The sequence below is a fragment of the Haliotis asinina genome, chromosome 1 (assembly GCF_037392515.1).
Source record: "Haliotis asinina isolate JCU_RB_2024 chromosome 1, JCU_Hal_asi_v2, whole genome shotgun sequence".
Lineage (NCBI taxonomy): Eukaryota > Metazoa > Mollusca > Gastropoda > Lepetellida > Haliotidae > Haliotis > Haliotis asinina.
This window is the reverse complement of record NC_090280.1, coordinates 72,113,129-72,138,195: the sequence shown is the minus strand read 5'-3', so window position 1 is coordinate 72,138,195 and position 25,067 is coordinate 72,113,129. Positions and strand designations below refer to the sequence as shown.

Sequence of the window (25,067 nt, the reverse complement as noted above, 5' to 3'; positions counted from 1 at the left end):
TTCACTTGATGCTCAGTTAATGAATTTTTAACAGGTGTAATTAGTGGTAACGCCACTTAGCTTACCTGACAAAGGACCCCATTGGGCATTTCTTTTGTCTGGATCGATCAAAGGATTAACAGATAACACGCTGATTGATTAATTAGTTTTATGGGGATTTAAATGGGGGATTTGTCAAAAGGTAGTGTTTATGTATGTACATTTACTAATCTATACTGAATACACTCTGTCATGTATATGTAAAACAACACCCTTCTTTCAAAGGATTAACCTCCAATACTTTGATTGATTGCTCATTATTGGCTAACTAAATAACTTTTTAAAAAGAATGACGCACATTATGCAATTAGTTGCCAGGTGTGCTATCTTGGGTAACCAATGAAACTATACAGAAATGTGAAAAACTTGAAACGGTACATCACGTTTTCGTATATTAGACTGTTAAACGACACATCACTTGGAAATCTGCAGATGAATTATATATCACTTGTTTTTGGAGATATTGATGGATACATTCCTCAAAGAAGGTAATAGCCTGACATTGCTCCTATAACTTTAATATTTGCATTTTTGTTTTTAATACGTTGTCGTAGCTTTCAACAGAATCATTGTTTTCGTCGTTAAGTGTAATGATGCAGACGACATGCACTAGGGCGTGGGTGCGAATTATGATTCATAGAGGAAACCTATGAAATCTCTACATATTACATTCACTTCTTTTTATTAAGTTTCAAAATGCATACAAGTATGATTATAAAATAATTAGGATTATGAGACCAAGTATAAAGACATTTATTGACAAGTGTCTACATACTGGGGAGTGAACGTTACAAACCAAGTAAATTTAGCAAGTGAAGAAATTTATCACGCAGTATTTTCACTTCGACCCCGACCTCGCTTAGGTTGTTACAGGTTGTGTCATGCAAACTCCTTTTGGTAGTGATTCAAATACATATTTATGTAGTATTGATTTTCTAACTTGATGAGAACAAACCATACATAATCTCATTAATTCAAATGGATTTGACTTCACGATTTTCAAAAATGGCGGCACCCTGTCTAAGGATGAATGCTATTTAAGTTTGTTTTCACCGACTTACAAAAGGACAATTACTTTCTACTGGTAGGAAAATATGTATTTTATTGATGGACATTAGGATTTTACATGACATTACTTATAACATAACAATTTCACTCTTGGAAGTGAGGTGGAGGTCAATATAACATTACTTGCAATATAAATGTCACTTCGAGCCCCAGCTTGCTTCCTTGGAAGAAGTCCTTATGTTAAAAGTTGTGCCATGCAAATTCCTTTTGGCCATGATTCAAATGCATATTTAACTACTAGTAAAAAGTAGTTTTGATTTTCTAACTTATGGGAACAAATCATAATCTCAATAATTCCAACAGACTTTAACCCGTGACTCCACGATTTTCAAAAATGGCAGCGCCCTGTCTGAGGATGAATGCTATTTAAGTTTGTTTTCAATGACTTACAAAATCAAAATTACTTTCTACTGGTAGTAAAATATGTATTTTACTGATGGACATTAGGATTTTACATGACATTGCTTATAACATAACAATTTCACTCTTGGAATCGGTCAATATAAGGGGTCAATATATTATTACTTACGATAATATTGTCACGTCGACCACAACTTCGCTTCTGAGGAAGAAAGCGTTATATCCATGCAAAATCCTTTTGGTCAGCAATGTGTAGTAAGCAGTCTTGATTTTATAAACTCGATGAAATTTGAACTCCATTTTCTATACTGGAAGCGTGGTAGGGGGCCAACCATCCGATTTAGTATATACCACAGGCTTTCACAAAGCTCACTTCGCACTCACTAACAACCAATTTAAGCACAAACTACGGAGTCTGGTGGAAATCTGTGCATAGTGACACCATCACCCGACCCCAAGGAACAATTGACGGCGACACAACAATTCGGCATGTCTTTGGTGACGTCGAGAAATCAGCAAAATGACGAGCTTCCTACACATTTTCTATACATTTAACTGGAAACCATTCCTTCTATGACGTCACTGTAGGGCTCTGGCGACAGAGTTACGTAACCTGTCTGCAGTTTTGTTTGTGGGCGAGAGAGAAGCAGACGGCTTTTTAGCAACTTTTAAGCGCTTGGTATTAATTAATCACAAGTTTTTTTAAAAAGAAAATGGTGTTTTGTTTATGACTAACCAAAGTCTTTCATATGCAGTGACAAAAAGAGTACCAAAAAATTGAGTTTAGTGGTCCTTTAAAATATTCCTGTTGTTTGGAAATAATAAAAATAATGCAACCATGCATACAGTGAATTATGTGTTACCGTTTTACTGGATGTAGTCTATAACCATTGCTGCTTTATTCAACTCAGAGCGTGTCAACCCTTGCCGAAATTACACATTTAATTTGATATTGATGGATCCTGAAGTTACCATTAAACTGGGAAAAAGTTTGGGCAGGTGAAATAAGGGTCAAGAATTTACAAATAATTGTTGACAGGGATCTCTCGAGTAAAAGATAGTTTGAAAAGTTGCCAGTCCGTTGTGGGAAAGACTGGCTAGGTCAAAGATGGATTAATGAGATACTGATGTATGGTCAAAAAGATTGGCAAGGCATAAGATGGGTCAAGAGGTTGGCACTAAACTGTCAAAAAGACTGGCCATGTCAAAGATTTACAACTGCAGGCAACCAGTCTTACAAATTTAGAAAAAGGAAGGGTGTCTTTTCATTCACAACCCAACCCATGGAGATGACTGTAGCACTGCTGCAAGATTCTTTCAGTGCTTAAGGTCACAATTTTAACAACCTCTGTGTTACCTGTGTCAACTGTCAGCCAAACTGTAAAAACGTAGGCTTACTTGTATCTAATTGTGACTCACCAGTGCGTTCTGTCAACCTACTTGTCAACCCACCTGTATCTACTGTCAACCTACCTGTATCTACTGTCAACCCACTTGTATCTACTTGTCAAGCCACCTGTAACTACTGTCAACCCACCTATATCTAATGTCAACCTACTTGTATCTACTATCTATCCACTTGTATCTACTGTCAACCTTCCTGTATCTACTGTCAACTCACTTGTATCTACTGTCAACCTTCCTGTATCTACTGTCAACTCACTTGTATCTACTATCAATCCACCTGTACCTACTGTCAACCTAACTGTACCTACTGTCAACACAACTGTACCTACTGTCAACCCATTGGATATACTGTCCAGTCACTTGTATCTACTGGCAACCCACTCGTATGTACACCTGTAACTACTGTCAACCCACTTATATGTATTTGTCAAGCCACCTGTATCTACTGTCAACCCACCTATATCTACTGTCAACCTACTTGTATCTACTATCTATCCACTTGTATCTACTGTCAACTCACTTGTATCTACTGTCAACCTTCCTGTATCTACTGTCAACCTAACTGTACCTACTGTCAACACAACTGTACCTACTGTTAACCCATTGGATCTACTGTCCAGTCACTTGTATCTACTGGCAACCCACTCGTATGTACACCTGTATCTACTGTCAAACCCATCTGTATCTACTTTCAACCCACCTGTATCTAACTGTCAACCTACTTGTATCTGCTATCAACCCACTTGTAACTAGTGTCAACCCACCTGTATGCGCTGTCATCCATATACTTCCTCCTGTTAATCTTGCGGCAGTCAGTGAGGCGTGCGTACACCTCGTCGAGACTCTCAGCCCATGTGTGGAGATTCCCAGTCCCAAACAGTGCCAGTCCACCACCACCTACAACATGTTTAATATTCTGGTCAAGAAGCTGCATACATCATGGAATCAGTAAATATTTTAGATTCTTAAGATGGTATCTAAATATCACAACATTTATAATAGGTAAATCTTTAATTTCACTTTGGATGTGAACATAATTTAACCTTCATGGTAATTATCCGAGTGGGCAGTCAGCTTTACATGGTCACTTTTACTGCCATAACAGTGTCCACATATAAGTTATCTCTAACAACATTGGCTGCAGGCAGCTAAAGAATCCATTTGTATGGACAAGCCAATTGTGTGTTTACACATGACTAAGGTGTGTCAAATATCCTCATATAATCACATACTGCAACAAAAGTGTTCCAGATGGTAGATATACCTCTCCATGCACTTAAGTCTCAGGATCATATTTTATGTGTAATCCTCAGTGATGTTGCTTGTACCCATATAAACACAGACACATGAAACACTGAACATTCATCATTGGGATATTTATTAGATTTCACACCAGAAACCTTCCACCCAAATAAACACAAGTGCGTGATATGTTTTGTATGACTACTGAAATGTATGTAGCAATGACAGCTGTACATGTAGATTGGCCCACAGTACAATGTGTAGGTACACATCAACAAGATGGAGAAGTGAACTGTCTGAGGTCATGGAGCAGTCTGCCCACATCAAGTCTGGTTACTTGATGGTCATCAAAACGCTATTACAAAATCAAGAATCAAAAGAAGAAAAAAGCAATGGAAGTCCTATGTTAATGTGGTTAGATCACATTGCAAGCCAGCAACCAACCCAAATCTATCAAATTATTGACAAAATTGGAAGATAAATGGTAACAATAACTCTATATGGTTGCCAGGGCCAGTTGATTGGATTAAACACTCCTTGCAAGGTTGCAAATTTATGCGTAGTCTTTGGGCTTTCAGAGGACATTTTAAAACCCGTCAGTCATTAAATGATAACATCCACATTGAAAGCACTGGATGTGGTGTCCGATCCATGCCACACAAAATAAAACCAGCACTCATCAAACCATTGAGATACTTGTTGCCATGGACCACTAGCTACATGACCAATACTATGACCAATTAATCCTTAAAAATAATCTGTTGATGTGAATATTTAAAATTTTTGTTGTGCAGTTGGCATTATATTTATCCTAGCTTTATGAATGACTGTTGTTGAAGATCTGTTCAAGGGATGCACGGTGACCTGACAGGTTGTTACAGTGAATGCTGGGATCCTAGAGGATAGTGTCTCCACATAGAGTGGCCATTAGTCCAGGAGGAGGCAGCTGAAAATTTGATGTCGTAGCCGCCCCAATACTGATTTGGTTTCATACTATTTTCAGTTAGTATAATGTCTTGGGCTTATGAAAAAGCCTGTAAGTGCAATACTCTCAGATTGTGGTATCAGTTTTTGTCCACAGGCCATTTGTGTGGTGGGGGTCTGTGAGCATTTACATGACAATTGGTTTGCTCTCTGACAACACCTCACAGTTAATCATAGATAGTTTTACTACTATCAATCTGATCACTTTCATTTTGACTTTTGTGTATTGCTAAAGGATGTAGAAATTATTAGGGCTCCTTGCTGCTAAGCAGTAGACCTATTGTAATTGTTCGCATTTTCATTATTATTATTACTCATTATTCCGCCGGATTTTGTACCAGAGCTACAAAGAGCACCTGTGGACAGAATCGCTTGAAAAAAATCAGGGAGATGCTCATCGAGGTGTAGATATTCCCAGTTAACTCATTAAGCCCTGGAGCCGCTCCACTGCCCAACACCTGGCACCCCTCGCTGACTGCCTGATTGCTGCGACGAGGCTAATTAGTGCTAATCATGCCTGATTTCCCTGGCAGGTCTCGGATATGACAGGTAACTGTCTAGTCTCACAAACAAGTACTGATTATTTAATTGTGTCGTAAAGATGTAAATAGGAAAGAGGCCGATGTGAATACAAGTATTACAGCATTTCATGTAATTTATTTCCTGTGTCTCTCATACCCCTTTGCCAGTGTGTGCTGTATTTTTATCAACACCTACGTGGTCTTTGTACGTACGAGATGAACAAATATACAAATTCCTCCTGTCTCTCTCATTGTATGGACTGAATTATAATATATTATTTATAATAGAGTTTAAAGAGGGGGGCTTGCATTATAATCGTCTATATTTTTGCCCAATACATTGCTGGTGCTTACTATTTCAAGGAAAGTATCAATAGGTGTGTAAGTAACATGGAACATATAGAGATTTATTGTTGGTCACTTTGTTCATCTTAACTTAACGCTGCAAACATGCATTCATACACATACATACTGCATGATGCATTTATCATTACTCGATGCTAAACAAAGCTTCCCGTCATGTGGTGGGATAAAATATCCCGAATGTAACGCATTATATCTCACTTACTCATTATACTGGCTGATACTTTGACCAATCGTATCATGAGAACCTGTCACATAGGAAGGGCAAGGTGATGGGGCCTGGCTAAATTTCTGAAGAGCACGTTTGGACAGTCAAAGTGATAGGGTAGAGATTGATTATTGGCTTTATCATTGACCAATGGCTATGTTGTGTTTCGGCTGTATCAACTATCATGCAACAATTTGTGTATTGTAAACATAACATCAGTTACTGTAATGATGTATGAAAGAAACACATAAGACATATGGGAGTAGACTGACACTATGATGAGTGTATTCATTCTCAGATGGTGAACACACATGTCTTAGTAGTTTGGAAATGTAAAAGAATAACGACTGAAATGCAACAATTGTAAGAAAGAGTGAATTTAGTTTTACGGCAATTTTAGCTATATCCCAGCAGTATCGCGTGGGCTTCACACATTGTGCCCAACAACTGACAAGAATGGTATACGGTACCATTTGTACAACACAACTAGTGCATAAAGCGTTATCGTTCTTGGAACAAGTCTTTATGGTAGGCCACAAAACAGTCAACGCACAAAAACACATCACAGCTTGAACATCTGCATTTGATGTCTCGACGTTTGCCAGTCCGTTTCATTGTATGTAAGACACACTTAAACCAAATGATGTCCCTCTCATATCATTGTGAGAGATTAAATTGTTCAAAACATCTATGTCAATGGCAGTAAAGACAAATTTACGCACATGCATAATAATCTATGAAAGAAGCGTTTTCGCTGATACATTGCTAGTGTATACTGAATATTTTAAGGAAAGTACTAATAAGCTAGACTGTGACGTACGTATAACAGATTCAGTTTGTCGCTTTGGTTCATCTAGATTTAACGCAGAAAATATACGAACATACATGCATACATATTGTATAATGCTATTCCTTGCACATACATAAGACAAAGGGTCATGGGATGGGCGTCATCAGAGTTCCCGAATAGGACGTTTTGTATCTTAACTGTTCAATATAGTCCCTGATTTGTTATCTATGACCAATCGTATCATGAGATACCTGTCACATTGGAAATGACAGGTGATGGGACGTGGGCTAAATTTCTGAAGAGTACGTTCGGTCACTAGACAGCTTGGATACAGATTGACTATTGGTTAGATCATTGACCAATCGATATGCTAGATTTCGGCTTTATCAACTCTAGCTATCATGAAAAACTTTGTGTATCGTGAACATACATAATCGTAAGGATGCCTGAAATGTACACGTAGGACTAACAAGCACTTTGACAAGTTTATCTTTTATCCGATTATTTTTACCCCGGGTAACCCAATCCAATCATTGAGTAGAGATAGTATTTATTTGCGTAAACTTTTTGCGCACACTACTTGTAGATAAAACATAATGGCTTGCTAAACATTTCAATATAATCTGTACATTGTTACGAATAAATATCATAATTCAAGTACACGTATTATAGAATTAAAAAAAGTAACACGATACTGATTTATTGTGATGTATACACTTGTAGTTGAATCTCCCCAAATATTTATGAAGATGGGCACAGTTATATTTGTTTTGAAAGCAAACGAGGTTCAGAAGATTGGCAATGGGCGTGACTCCACAAAACAGGTTGTCCAATGATGTGACAGCGCATAAGTTTGTTATACACTTGTCACGGGACAAAAGTTTACCTGGACATGCATTCGACCAGAGGCTGTTATTTTGAGGTTGAAAGATGTGTTCATATATTTAGTGTTGTCTGATTGAATGATTATACGCATCAATTCCGTAACTGATATATTATCCTCCTTTTATTGACGACGGATCTGATACACGTGATCATTACACAGGATAAGATAATTACAGAGATCAAATACAAATGTTTCTTACACAATGCTTATGTAAATTTCATTGAAAAATCATATTTCAAATAAGCATGAAACAGCTTGAACAAAATACCACTGTTACCTTTGTATGGTTTATGTGTACTATATATGTATATTATGAGTAGATGCAAGAGTTATCACTTCATATTCGATTCTGTATTATTGTCAACTTTAAAAATCAATAGTCGCAAGTGAATTAGGTCTAAATTAGTAACTTGGTTTATTTCAAATCTACACGAACATGGGTGTAATACAGTATTGCTATTTATGTCTACGCTTCATTATATGAACTATTACAACGAATGAATGAATGATTTAATTTAGAAGAAGGTTTTGTAACCTTGTCACCGTTAATTCAATCAAAGTGCAAAAATAGTATCTTAGTATTCACTCCCAATGACAAGTAACAAACACGTACCTCCTGTAACAACATCTCATAATCCCTTTTCTCGCAGAGACGTGTTCATTTGCCTGTATAAGCCCCCGACATTGCAAGCAATTGTTATCAAAACACATTAATAGTTCTTCTGATTAACACAGAAAGTAACCTCTCTCGTAAGAAAGGCTAATCTTTCATCATTACTGCTAAATTGATTACAGTACGAATATAAAATGTATAACCCCCAATACGTGGCTCTCGCTGAATGAGAGGTGCTTTTCATAACCCCCAATATGCAGCTCTCGCTGAATAAGAGGTGCTTTTTATTACCCCCAATACGCGTCTCTCGCTGTGAGAAGCTAATTAATTTGCCGCATATACGCGGCTCTCGGCCTTAATGAGTTTAAATCTCATGGCTCTAGGCCCAATACCAAAGGGGAGATGAATCAAAATTAATTATTAATCTTTTTCAATTTCAATCTCAAATATCTCTAAAACTACTTATGCTATGACTTCCAGATTTCTTGCGCAGATACACAATCGAAATTTCGAGTCCCTAAAATGCACCATTTGGCCTCTGTTTTGGGTTCAGGTTTTTGGTGCTGTTTTTCAAGCAAAATCCCAACTGCTTTACTCCCCAAATCTGCTGCACTCAAACTACAAGAGCTACGACTTTCAAACTTTCCAGACTTTGAGCCTATCTTGACATGTCGAGTCACTAAAATACACCCTATGGTGGCTGACAGAACGATGTTTTACTAACTGAACAAAACTACATTTCAGACATGCCCCAAATGAAAGAGAAGAGTGCGAAATAAAGTTGGTCACAGCTCAAGGCAGCCGACAACGGGAATCATGTAAAAAGGCTTGAAAGAATGTACCAGTCATGATAAACAATACTGGCTCTCAAAACCCACATTTCGGCAGATTAAGACAATCAGCACTTCTTCATATCACCGACACCCCAAGGGTTTGTGACGGAATGTGTGAAAAGTTACAGGAAATTACCCTCACTAAGCATATGATGATTATGGCCACTTCTTCAATCACTCTGTCGAACTGTTTCATGGACACAGGCTAGAGTTCTTCGCACAGGACTACACACCACCACTCACAGGCTAGAGTTCTTCGCACAGGACTACACACCACCACTCACCATAGTCTGCATGTTCAACAATTCCATTCAAAGTTGAGTAATATATGTATAAATATATGTGCTTTTGTGTATGTAATAGCTATTCCGATATTTAATGTGTGAATGGGCTGATACGCCAGTAGTTTATTGAGGGGGGCCCTTCTGAGGTGCAGTTGGTGTAATCGCTCATACACTTGGAAAAGTATGGAAATAAACCTACTTACCACTCATTTTGAAAAAGAGATAATGGTCATGTTTGTAACTGAATTTTGCAATTTAAATTGTTTTCAAACTTTACTGGGACCGATCCTTCAAGCTGCCTAAATGCCGACTCAATAATTGTACATTGCACGTCTATTCTTATCCGACGCGTGATTTTGCATGTATTTCTCGTGCAGGCACATGCGTTTGTCCTCTCGCAGTGTGGTGGTATCACCAAGTTGGCGATATATTTGAGTACCTTATGCATAAAAAATATCAGCATCGTAAATGTTAAAGGCACTATCGCTTACTGGATAAAGTTTAAAATGGTACAAGCGTTGTGAATGTGATTCACAACTTGTCAAGTACATTTCAGCATGCAATGCAGATCAAGAGTACAACAATGTAATGTTTGGAAAACAGCTAATAATAGTAAGTTTTGATTGCTTTAAAAAGAAACTGATCAGCAGATATTAGTGACCAAGCAGATTCATACTTCAATCAATTTTACAAAATAAACAGGAGCAGTTTGATTGACACATTTATATGAAAAGGTATGAATCTTGTATTGAACTCGAAGGTTAGCACTTGTGTTATTTGTGCTTACTTCTTAGTTTGGGTCACCATCCATGCTTCATCAGTGTTTTGGACACATTGGACTTTGGTAACTGTTCCTGGGTTATATTTCCCAATGAGCTATTTACATAGTCAAGTCTTGCTTCATCCGGTAATAGCTGTCGCTGCTTGAGTCGTCAAAGGGGCTAATAGAATTACCTCTGGTAACAAGATTCCACTGACATCCCAAACTGTATGAACAATAAACTGTTGATACATTTTGTTACGAAATGAACAAATGTTTATTTGGTCACGGATATTGTGAACCAAACTTTCTCAGTAACACATCTATGTTGAGTCAGCTACAAGAGAAATGCATGATCAGAGACACTCAAACTGTCCCACAGTGTTTCTTAATTTAAAAGTATCGGAAGCTCTGAACAGCAGATATTCCAGATTTCATGAGGGTATACTGCTGTGCGACTTGATGCAAAAACTACTTCCATTTTTAGTCACATTTTCACATTTGAATGACAGAGTGTACGGCCTGCTTCCTGCTTTGGCAAACTCTTGTCACCCTGGATTGTTGGTCTTGTTTTGGTAGCATTAAGCTGTTGAAGAGAAGCTGAACAGCTGTTCCAGATGCAGAGGGGCTAGACGGAGCTTTAAACACGAACATCAGTTTCTGGAAGTCTTATAAGATGGGCATAATTTGCGCATGTCTATGGGTTTCTTTTTATCAATCTTGCTGCTGAGTTCTGTACCTTCTGAAGTTTGCACACACATAGTTCAATTGATCCAGACAGCAGTGAATTACAATAATCAAGCCATAATGTCACAAAAGCAAGGACAAGTGTCTTAGTTTCCGCAATGCATACATACCACTTGATTTGAATGATAATTATCAGGAGGTAGTAAGCAACCGTGCTTCATGTACTGTATATATGATGGCATCCAATAAATGGCACTCACCTCTGAAGCTGATATTATTGGCCTAAACCCAAGAGACAACTCTGTATCATCTGCATATTAGGGAAACTAATATATCTTCTAGTTTTGTGACTGTTTGAACAAAGTTTCCCTTTCTTTTCAGATTCATGTGATATTTTTTCAATCTAAGAAAAAAGGTTTTGAGAACAGCTTCTAGAAACTTCCACTAGTTCCTGTCGAAGAGCATTCGACTATTAGTGATATCATTCATATTAACAAACCATTACTACTTTTAACGGCAACGTGTGAGTTACAAATAGCTGGATTGTATTCAATGCAAGGAGCCCTCACCATTGCTTGCAACTATATTTTGATATATTTTTGCTTTTGAAAAAAATCAAAATGGCTGCCACTTTGGCCGCCATCTTGAATTGTCATGTGTTGCCTTCTTGGCACAAAAATATATCAAATAATTTCTACATCCTTTAGCTATACACAAACATCAAAATGAAAGTGATCAGACTGATAGCAGTAAAACTATCTATGATTAACTGTGAGGTGTTGTCGGGCACCAAATCAAATGTCATGGAAATGCTCACAGACCCCCACCACATAAAATGGCCTATGGAAAAAACTGATACCACAATCTGAGAGTATTACTGGCCTTTTCATGAGCCCAAGATATCATACTAACTGAAAATAGTGTCAAACCAAATCAGTACTGGGGAGGCTACGAAATCCTTTTTCTACACCCCTTTTGAGATTCTCCTGGACTACATGTTTGTTTGTGCAACCCTGCTGATGAACAATGTCACTTGTGAAAAAACGATACTTGTTACTTTTAGTAAGAGGTCAATTCTGTATCAGTGTGTGCGACACTGTGTGTTTTATGATATAGTCTTTATTAAGAGCCAGAAATTTATCATCTCCTTCAGTTAAAAGATCAGTTGGCATTCTGACTCCCAGAAGCTGCCAAGTATTGAGGCTGAGCTGACAATGACAGACCTTTGATGTTCCTGCTTTCATGTCGACACTTGTCAGACACTCAGTGTACAAAATCAAGACAGCTGCTGTCTCATTACAGAAAGCTGTGATCATAAGCATGATGAGGGCAAACTGAAAATCAAACTGATGAATAGGGATCATGATCACAAGTCACAGTCTACAATTATTACCAAGGCAAATGGAAATTCTGTCAGTTTATAAATGCCTTAAATGTCAGTGGGTTTTCTAAATCCACATGCAACAGTCTAAAGGCAAATATAATATTTGTTAAATAACATGATCACAAATAAAGTTATATTAACAAAATCAATACAATACTAAAAACACTTAACACCTGAGAATTAATGAAACATGGCATGTTTGTGAAATGGAATGTCCCATGTGACAATCTTTTTTCCTTGACTACGTAATCACTGACGCTTGTATTTCACTGTTTAAATACCTGCAGCAAGCTCATCACTTGCGATCTGAAAATTGAATCGAAGTCTGAAGAAAAAGATACCCTTAATGTACTGCTAAAATATGACTGCCTTTACTTGTCTCCTTTCTACCTCAGTATCAAAAATAATTATACCCCAATGTTTACCTTGATCAGATTTCACTGGGCAAACTGAGCTTCATTTTCAGCTCTACCGAACCCTTAAAAATTGCACAAAAATAGATTTGTCCTTAACTCAGAAATATATTGCTAAGCACTTTTTTAATAGAAAAGTTAATTACTAACAGAACAGGTTTTTTTCCCCATTTCTGAAGTAACTAAACTCCCCCTAGACCTAAAGGTTGGTGTAGGATGCAGTTGGAAAGGTTGAGAACATAAATAATCTGACCAGTCAGAGGCAAGCACACAGCCCATCTGTAGACAAGTGGGTATTTGATCCATGTTTTGCTTATGTCTGTTGGGAAGATGACTGATCGATTCCGATAGCAGGGACACAGCTCAACAGTTATTTTAGCATCAGTCAAGTTTCCACAGCTGAACATTCATGGGTTCATATTTTCTGTTGATCGCTGAGTGCAGACTGTCACAATATTTGGCTGTAGCATGCTTGATTTGCTTCCTGCTCAACACTATACCCATGGGACATCTTACAAGACCTGGGTCCAGATTCTAAATCTAATTGGAAGGAGCCAATTTTAGCAGCAATCTTTACAAAATACTCAATCTTTCAGACATGCACAAAAGCAGGCACAAAATTATGTGCTTCATACAGAATATATTCATAGTAACACAGTGACAACTCTTTACTCTAACTGATGCTTTGTCTTCTTACTTTATACTGTATTATTATGAGACATCTACCGACCAGCACTGTCTATCGGTTGCATTATTATTATCAAACATCTACCAGCACTGTCTATTGGTTGCTGTATTATTATCAGACATCTACCAACACTGTCTATTGGTTGTTATATTATTATCAAACATCTATCGACCAGCACTATCTATCGATTGCTATATTATTATCAGATATCTACCAGCACTGTCTGTTGGTTGCTATATCATTATCAGACATCTGCCAGCACTGTCTATTGGTTGCTATATTATTATCAGATATCTACCAGCACTGGCTATTGGTTGCTATATTATTATCAGACATCTATCGACCAGCACTATCTATTGATTGCTATATTATTATCAGACATCTACCAGTACTGTCTATTGGGTGTCGTAGTTACTTCAGACATTTGCTAACGATTAAAATCTGCTGATGCATGCCGTTCCCAATCACTCCCTAGTCAATACTGTAAAAGGAACCTGTACCAGTGCTATTCTACAGCCCCAGCTGTAAAAACCACACCTCTTGCAGCTCACAGATTACTAATGGTTTATGACCTGTTGCTTCGTCATGACAAGAACACTAGACAACATCTGACACGACAAATCATGGAACAAGATAACCCTCAGGTCATCGTCACTATGTATCAAACACTAACAAATGAAGTGGCATGCAAACCACAATTACTTTTTGGTAACTGGAACCATGGTCAAATGTTACAGACAGGATCAGACTGGCTTCCTCCATCCAGACACAAGTTGGGGCAACTTAAGAAAGCATCCTCTACAAATGCTATAATCAATGTTTCACAATATCCACACAAACCATTTCTCTCCAGGCCATTTCACACAACTCTGCAAACTATGGGCAACTAGTTGGACATATATTGACAACCCTCAAACACTAGTCTACCAAGGGAACGTCCCGTCTGGATCACGGAGTGAAGTGTTTGTATAATCATCTCATATCATGCTCATACTCAAATATCCTTTATGAATCTGTCACAGCATGATAGCGATTGATGAACACATCCTCACAAATGTTCCACTGAAGACACACATCACATACTTCAAGGAAATCATAGATTTTCAATCTCAAACAGTTTCAGCATGCTGACAAGAAGGGCATGTTCATAAAAAATTGTCACTCACCTAATGCTGTGTGTCCTTTTGTGTAGCGCAATATCTCACTGTGTGTCTTTGGAATGTCAGTATCAGAAGGAGGCTGATAGCGAGTGAAAGACATAAAACAATACCATTTGCACTTGTCCTTATTTCGTAAGTGGGATGTCATCAACTCTTTGGCAAAATGGCTCCACAGATCATTCCCAGACATAGCATACGCTTGCTCTGTTGTTAGCTTACTGCGAAACAAGTGACACAAAGGGGCATAGTCATCACCAGTTTCTAGTTGGAATGTCTGCCGGCCAAAACCATGTTCTTTCATCTTTTCTGCAGTGAACGTCTGTATCAACTGGGCTCCGAGTGTAATCCTCCGAATGGCACTAGTAGGTGAGCAATCTTCGTCATCAGGGCCTTGAAAATAGCCATCATCATCAGACAATACAATATAAACTGGGCGGACAAAGTGGGCAAATTTGGGTTCTTCAAATATGAGCGACAACGTCAATACCTCATCCTCAAATTGAACACTAAGGATGTTTTCACCCAGTTTCAGCTCCATAAGCACCTTAAAGCAGCCCTCAACCACAGGCCACTGGTAGCGTCGCCTGGACATGTCATTGGAGTTCCACACATCCAGGACGCCATCATCCAGACAGTCATCAATTTCACCCAACAGAAGAATGATGTGATATGTGACCACCTCTCTGTCACCCACATTGTACACCTTGATCCTCATGTTCCTTCAACCTCTGCATGTCACGTTGGGGGCGGCATCATCTGCAACAAAATACAAATGATATATCATGAGCTACAAAACCTCCATATGCACCTGGTGCAAACTTCTACAGTCTACAAGATGGGAAAGTAGATTTAGCCCTGACATGGATCAGTCTTTATGGCGTTGTCCAAAAAAAATGTTACTGGACACAGGCTACTGGTCATTGTGAAATATCATCCCAGTTGTAGTCTCAGCAAGTGCACAGCATATGCTGGCTATATCTATTCAGTTTTCCTCAACATCTATGTCCCATGAGAACTGTCCAAACATGAGTCACCATCCATAAGTAAGCACCAGCATCTTTGACACAAACCCAGCGGCCACTGAGCCCGCAGTTTAAGTATTAATGGGATTAGCAGCTCAGCCAGTATTTTCTGTAAATGATATAACTGTAAACAGTGTTACACAACATACAAATCTGCTGTGAATGTCATTAATTACAGACCTGAAAACTCCATACTAACTCCCACATAAAGATATTAGTGATGATTATATATTCTCAAGGCCTAGAGTAACAATATGTCTGAGCATATCAAGATGACATGATTGACATTTTGTGAATCTTAATTCACATACTTCATATTCAAAGACATACAGTAATACCGAAGGTAATGTTACTCTACAAAGTTGAGTGGCTTTATACTTATTTCCACTGGAAACATGCATCATATCAATGAAAGTCAATCTTATATATTCTACAAATAACCACTAAATGGTAAATGCATAAACTGGGATCTTCTCTCTGGGATGGCATAATGTCTGACCGGTAGACTTTCACAGTGAAACTCAACCAAGCATATACCCACTATCTGATTACAACTGTGATCATTAGAAGTCTGTCAAATGCTCCCCATTGTATATATGAGTGTTGGAGTACAGCTCCACTCAGAGTCTGGCAGGCTCTGCAGCTCATTCCTCCATGTCAAACATTTTTGCCACGTCTTTTTGTGAAAGACTGATTATGCACATCTGAACATCATCTAGCCATTTTCTGTAATGTACCGAGAGAGAAGTATTTATTGTTTGAATATGTAGCTTAGATACGACTAAGACTAATTGATGTCTGCCTCCTCCTCCCCCATTGTAGCCTTCTGCAGCCAATAAAGCTGTCCTCAACATCCCATGCACTGATCTCTGCAGGGCTGATTTCCCACTTGATCACTTCACTTAATTATGTTCTTTCCAATATTTCTCATGCAAAGTATATTAAAGTTAGGTAATGTGTTGATTGCATCCCATCATTTCCAGAAGAGAATTAATCTTTTGAGCATGCTGAATAAGTACCTCACACCACCATTACCTCTCCTGAATATGAGGACATGGGAATAAATTCACATTACTAAAGCTTGTCTCAATTGAAAGTATTCCAGAAAAACAAAAAAAAATAGTCACTCATTGATATGTCTGTTCACTCCAGAAAAAACGGATGTAAAATCTGTGGGCGTTGGATATGCCACTATTATCGCTACTTCATAATGACCATGGACACCGAGAACTGGCATCAGTCACGATGCATCCATACTGAGCATCACTATGGAACACCAAAGTAGCTGACTGATATTAAAATACCAAATGAAGTACACATATTTGTGCACACATATGCACAAAACTTTTCATCATTTCCACAATATATTCATAGTCTGGGCCTAGAACTTTTAAAAATACTGACTGGACCTAACATAATTTCCTGTTGATTTTTTGTGATCATTTTGGACCATTATCCATTGACCTGGATAGACTGAACCAAACTGCACTTGACGCAGGTGTAATTTCTGTAGATTGCATACATGGGTGATTCATTTGAAGAGCCACCACTGTGAGAACCATGATTATGACGGCCATGCTGAAGACCACAAATCACCACGCAGAACATTGTAGGGTTCTGTGTTGCAACACTTAAGAACTACTCACTGGCTTTAGAAAGCATCGATGATTTGTGTTTTTACACCATGTTACCCTAAATTTTATTACTAGCTATAACTTCATTCAGTGAATTTATCTAATTGGACATAAATCAATTGCAGATTCCCTGGTCATATGACTTTCCAAGATTGGAAATGCAACTATTCCATCTTCAGTGTGCTTGATGAAGCACACTACAGGCAGAGCACACACACTGATATTGTTCTGAAAACTCATGATGAATTGTAATCTGACATGTTTGGTTTGTACCAAAAACTCCTACAACAACAGCAACATTTGGATGACCAAATTCCATTCAGCACACCTTGACTTCATCATTGTGACATTGCTATAACACAACCATTAGCAACAAAATAGTGAAGATCAGGCTTTACTGAAACCTCATGTGCTTCTCTACGGCAAAATGTGACATGATCAAACCCATGGAAAACGTGACAGAAAGATAGCATATGTAATTCCCACACTGGGAATAATTTCTCATGTTTGACCAGCTCATTCATTACATTCTCTAAATGTGATTGCACTGCTGACATAGATGTAATGCTGTTACCAGTTTCTCTGGCACTATTTACCACAATCGTCACACACTGTCACTTTCATAAAATACCTCAACACTAAATGTCATAGAACACCAGGAAACATGAACACAGTTTATCATTCAATCCCATTTGATAAGCAACTGACTGCTGCACTGCCAGCAGCAAGCCAGCATCATGCTTGTATCACTGCATACACAGCTCGATCAGGGCACCTGTAACAATGTGACCCAGTCTCAGTAGCATGTGTCATTGCAACAACCTCCAATAGAGACATCACATGTATCATGGCAGTGAATACATTTAATCTGTCACTGAGAGGATGACGCAAATGCAATGCACATGAAAAAGTTCCAAATGGAGACCGGAACAATCCTTAAGTTTCTAGAATTGAGGCAAGTTGCACTGACAGCAAAAGGCTAAAGTGACCAAGCTTTACAAACATAATATAGTAAGAATATTGCTGCTTATGCAGGCACTTGTGGTGGAGACAGTAAATTGCCATATTACACTACCTCAATCACACAAGACTCTATGTCAACTTGAAAGATACTGATGCTCAGTTTAATACTGTGGCTTTACCAGTCGTAAGTCACATCTAAAGGAAAAGCAATCCTATCTAAAACTGAGCCAAACAGTCCCATAAATCATTCACTATGTACATGTATGTTGTTTCTGCAATCCTCTGAGGAAAATGAGATGTCAAGACTGTCCAGTAATAAGACTTTTCTCTTGGCATCCTCTTACACAGTTTGTACCCTTCAGAATGTAACAAAAACCTAGCTTAAAACTTTCACTGGCACATGATACTCCCTCCCCTTGTACACCTCATGCCTCAGCATGCAGGACTGCCCATAAACTTTGTTACAGCTTAATGTCAGTGAATCAGAGTGGCAAGTGTTCTTGTCTGCATGCTGTTGGTGTGCAGTGGCTGTACTACTGTCATTGCTTTCATAACAGCAGCAATGACATCTACAATATCACCTCAGTTTGCCACTGTGACAACCCTTCAAGCCAGCAACACTGATATCCAACAATTTCACCTTTTGCTACTGTGACAACCCTTCAAGCCAGCTACAATGCTATTTACCAATATCACCTTTTGCCACTGTGACAAAGCTTCAAGCCAGCTACAATGATTTTCAACATTGTAAACCAAAAGTCACTGTGTTCTGTAATCTGATTGGTTGAAAAACATGATCAAATGGCATTACATTCCCGGAAACTGCAAGACTGTTTACTGCGTACTGACACGTAGAAACCTCGCAAACAATTGTTTTGTTGCGTCATCAACAGTGGTGACGTCATTCAAATCATATTGTGACGTAAAGTTAGAATGACGTCACAAATGAGCAACTCCAGATGCCACCATGGGAACCAGCTGAAACGGCCAGCTGATGACACTTCACTGCTGTACTCGTTCTCGATGTAAACGAGTGCAGACAGTAAAACCCTTTGGTTTACTTTTGTGTTTACAATGTCGATAAACATCATGTGTTGGCCAATTTCCGGGTGTTATAGAGTGTTTGAAGCACGGGAATATTTCATTTGAAACCTCCGGCTGACGCCGTCGGTTCCAAATGCATTCCCGTGCTTCAAATACTCAATGACACCCGGAAATTGGCCAACACATGATGTTTATCTCCTAAATATCAAATCCTTTTGCCACTGTGACAACCCGTCAAGCCAGCAACACTGATATCCAACAATATCACCTTTTACCCTTGTGACAACCCTTCAAGCCAGCTACAATGCTATTCACCAACATCACCTTTTGCCACTGCGACAAACCTTCAAGCTGGCCACAATGATATCCACCAATATCAAATCCTTTTGCCAATATGATAACCCTTAAAGCTACAAATGTAATGATATCCAATACAAGCAATGTTTCCTAAGGAAGGAGGATTTCATCCTTTCACTTGCCTCCATTCAACAAGTTGGAAACTCATTTGTCAAGTTGAGTATGAACCTGTCCATCACAAAAATCTACATCACTGCTCCCAAATGTACAGCAAGAAGACATGCATCTTCAAGAAAAAGTATTTAAAGGTTTGTACTGATGCTTCAAACATGCAAGCTGTGTATTCGGTGTGGACATAAACATGCATTCCAGAGCAGGCAGGGAGTTAGAACTGATGGTTTCCCTGCAAACAAGTCAGAAATAACCCCACACAGACTGGTTCCCCTACAGACCTGTACCATCAGTGTAGCAAAGTAAGATGGGAGAGTTGTGTGTATGAGACAGTAGACATGATGGACACTGTCATTTATATAAGTTGTGTTCATGAGATAGATGATGGGCACTGACATTTATATAAGTTGTGTTCATGAGATAGTAGACATGATGGACACTGACATTTATATAAGTTGTGTTCATGAGATCGATGATGGACACTGACATTTATATAAGTTGTGTGCATGAGATAGATGATGGACACAGACTATTATATAAGTTGTGTGCATAAGATAGATGATGGACACTGTCATTTATATAAGTTGTGTTAATGAGATAGTAGACATGATGGACACTGACATATATATAAGTTGTGTTCATGAGATAGATGATGGGCACTGACATTTATATAAGTTGTGTTCATGAGATAGTAGACATGATGGACACTGACATTTATATAAGTTGTGTTCATGAGATCGATGATGGACACTGACATTTATATAAGTTGTGTGCATGAGATAGATGATGGACACTGACATTTATATAAGTTGTGTTCATGAGATAGTAGACATGATGGACACTGACATTTATATAAGTTGTGTGTATGAGATAGATGATGGACACTGACATATATATAAGTTGTGTTCATCAGATCGATGATGGACACTGACATTTATATAAGTTGTGTTCATGAGATCGATGATGGACACTGTCATTCATATAAGTTGTGTGCATGAGATAGATGATGGACACTGACATTTATATAAGTTGTGTTCATGAGATAGTAGACATGATGGACACTGACATTTATATAAGTTGTGTGTATGAGATAGATGATGGACACTGACATATATATAAGTTGTGTTCATCAGATCGATGATGGACACTGACATTTATATAAGTTGTGTTCATGAGATAGTAGACATGATGGACACTGACATTTATATAAGTTGTGTGCATGAGATAGATGATGGACACTGACATTTATATAAGTTGTGTGCATGAGATAGATGATGGACACAGACTATTATATAAGTTGTGTGCATGAGATAGATGATGGACACAGACTATTATATAACTTGTGTCCATGAGATACATGATGGACACTGACATTTATATAAATTGTGTTCATGAGAGAGTAGACATGATGGACACTGACATTTATATAACTTGTGTTCATGAGATAGATGATGGACACTGTCATTTATATAAGTTGTGTTCATGAGATAGATGATGGACACTGACATTTATATAAGTTGTGTGCATGAGATAGATGATGGACACTGACATTTATATAAGTTGTGTTCATGAGATAGTAGACATGATGGACACTGACATTTATATAAGTTGTGTGCATGAGATAGATGATGGACACAGACTATTATATAAGTTGTGTGCATGAGATAGATGATGGACACAGACTATTATATAAGTTGTGTCCATGAGATACATGATGGACACTGACATTTATATAAATTGTGTTCATGAGAGAGTAGACATGATGGACACTGACATTTATATAACTTGTGTTCATGAGATAGATGATGGACACTGTCATTTATATAAGTTGTGTTCATGAGATAGATGATGGACACTGACATTTATATAAGTTGTGTGCATGAGATAGATGATGGACACTGACATTTATATAAGTTGTGTTCATGAGATAGTAGACATGATGGACACTGACATTTATATAAGTTGTGTGTATGAGATAGATGATTGACACTGACATATATATAAGTTGTGTTCATCAGATCGATGATAGACACTGACATTTATATAAGTTGTGTGCATGAGATAGATGATGGACACTGACATTTATATAAGTTGTGTGCATGAGATAAATGATGGACACTGACATTTATATAAGTTGTGTTCATGAGATAGATGATGGGCACTGACATTTATATAAGTTGTGTGCATGAGATAGATGATGGACACTGTCATTTATATAAGTTGTGTTCATGAGATAGATGATGGGCACTGACATTTATATAAGTTGTGTGCATGAGACAGATGATGGACACTGACATTTATATAAGTTGTGTTCATGAGATCGATGATGGACACTGACATTTATATAAGTTGTGTTCATGAGATAGATGATGGGCACTGACATTTATATAAGTTGTGTTCATGAGATAGATGATGGGCACTGACATTTATATAAGTTGTGTGCATGAGATAGATGATGGACACTATCATTTATATAAGTTGTGTGTATGAGATAGTAGACATGATGGACACTGACATTTATATAAGTTGTGTTCATGAGATAGATGATGGACACTGACATTTATATAAGTTGTGTTCATGAGATAGATGATGGGCACTGACATTTATATAAGTTGTGTGCATGAGATAGAGGATGGACACTATCATTTATATAAGTTGTGTGTATGAGATAGTAGACATGATGGACACTGACATTTATATAAGTTGTGTTCATGAGATAGATGATGGACACTGTCATTTATATAAGTTGTGTGCATGAGATAGATGATGGACACTGACATTTATATAAGTTGTGTGTATGAGATAGTAGACATGATGGACACTGACATTTATATAAGTTGTGTTCATCAGATCGATGATAGACACTGACATTTATATAAGTTGTGTTCATGAGATAGTAGACATGATGGACACTGACATTTATATAAGTTGTGTGCATGAGATAGATGATGGACACTGACATTTATATAAGTTGTGTGCATGAGATAAATGATGGACACTGACATTTATATAAGTTGTGTTCATGAGATAGATGATGGGCACTGACATTTATATAAGTTGTGTGCATGAGATAGATGATGGACACTGTCATTTATATAAGTTGTGTTCATGAGATAGATGATGGGCACTGACATTTATATAAGTTGTGTGCATGAGACAGATGATGGACACTGACATTTATATAAGTTGTGTTCATGAGATCGATGATGGACACTGACATTTATATAAGTTGTGTTCATGAGATAGATGATGGGCACTGACATTTATATAAGTTGTGTTCATGAGATAGATGATGGGCACTGACATTTATATAAGTTGTGTGCATGAGATAGATGATGGACACTATCATTTATATAAGTTGTGTGTATGAGATAGTAGACATGATGGACACTGACATTTATATAAGTTGTGTTCATGAGATAGATGATGGACACTGACATTTATATAAGTTGTGTTCATGAGATAGATGATGGGCACTGACATTTATATAAGTTGTGTGCATGAGATAGAGGATGGACACTATCATTTATATAAGTTGTGTGTATGAGATAGTAGACATGATGGACACTGACATTTATATAAGTTGTGTTCATGAGATAGATGATGGACACTGTCATTTATATAAGTTGTGTGCATGAGATAGATGATGGACACTGACATTTATATAAGTTGTGTGTATGAGATAGTAGACATGATGGACACTGACATTTATATAAGTTGTGTTCATGAGATAGATGATGGGCACTGACATTTATATAAGTTGTGTCCATGAGATAGATGATGGACACTGACATTTATATAAGTTGTGTTCATGAGATAGAGGATGGACACTGACATTTATATAAGTTGTGTTCATGAGATAGATGATGGGCACTGACATTTATATAAGTTGTGTTCATGAGATAGATGATGGACACTGACATTTATATAAGTTGTGTTCACAAGATAGATGATGGGCACTGACATTTATATAAGTTGTGTCCATGAGATAGATGATGGACACTGACATTTATATAAGTTGTGTGCATGAGATAGATGATGGGCACTGACATTTATATAAGTTGTGTTCATGAGATAGATGATGGGCACTGACATTTATATAAGTTGTGTGCATGAGATAGAGGATGGACACTGACATTTATATAAGTTGTGTTCATGAGATAGATGATGGGCACTGACATTTATATAAGTTGTGTTCATGAGATAGATGATGGGCACTGACATTTATATAAGTTGTGTGCATGAGATAGATGATGGACACTGTCATTTATATAAGTTGTGTTCATGAGATAGATGATGGGCACTGACATTTATATAAGTTGTGTGCATGAGACAGATGATGGACACTGACATTTATATAAGTTGTGTTCATGAGATCGATGATGGACACTGACATTTATATAAGTTGTGTTCATGAGATCGATGATGGGCACTGACATTTATATAAGTTGTGTTCATGAGATAGATGATGGACACTGACATTTATATAAGTTGTGTGTATGACATAGTAAACATGATGGACACTGACATTTATATAAGTTGTGTTCAAGAGATAGATGATGGGCACTGACATTTATATAAGTTGTGTTCATGAGATAGATGATGGGCACTGACATTTATATAAGTTGTGTTCATGAGATAGATGATGGACACTGACATTTATATAAGTTGTGTGCTTGAGATAGATGATGGGCACTGACATTTATATAAGTTGTGTGCTTGAGATAGATGATGAACACTGACATTTACATACAACGGAGCAACTTAGTTGAAGTAATCAAGTTTTGTACAATAAAATTACTTATAACTATAGTTTAACAACAGCTGTAACACATCAATTGCTAAAGGCTAAACTAAATCAAACTCATCTGGAATTATTTGACAGCGGCGGAATGCCTTTTATGTGGATCTGTGTTACACCAGTACATCTGTAATACACTCGGTAACTTTATACTTCATATATTGTAGGGTTGTTTTGTTTCTCTGTTGTGTTGCAAGAAGTTGTTATGATCTACAACTGAACTATGGGAATTTTTTTAGTGAGTGAGTTTTGTTTTACGCTGCTCTAAGCAATATTCTAGTTATATGGCAGCGGTCTGTAAATAATCAAGTCTGGACCAGACAATTCAGTCATAAGCAACATGAGCATCAATCTGCGCAAGTGGAAACCGATGGTGACATGTGACAAGTCAGTGAGTCTGACCACCCGATCCCGTTCGTCGCCTCTTACGACAAGCATAGTCGCC

At 37.7% G+C, this 25,067-nt stretch overlaps 1 protein-coding gene across 2 annotated transcripts in view; it reads right to left on the bottom strand.

The window, feature by feature from the left end:
* LOC137296713 (uncharacterized) overlaps positions 1–25,067 on the bottom strand; it is a 107,653-nt gene that overhangs the window by 34,986 nt on the left and 47,600 nt on the right. For both annotated transcript variants that reach the window (XM_067828546.1, XM_067828553.1), the window contains exons 2-3: positions 14,697–15,446; positions 3,639–3,771 (exon numbers count right to left, since the gene is read on the bottom strand). In XM_067828546.1, the coding sequence (XP_067684647.1) occupies positions 3,639–3,771; positions 14,697–15,405 (842 nt within the window). In that variant the 5' untranslated portion in view covers positions 15,406–15,446. The remainder of the gene's footprint in view (positions 1–3,638; positions 3,772–14,696; positions 15,447–25,067) is intronic.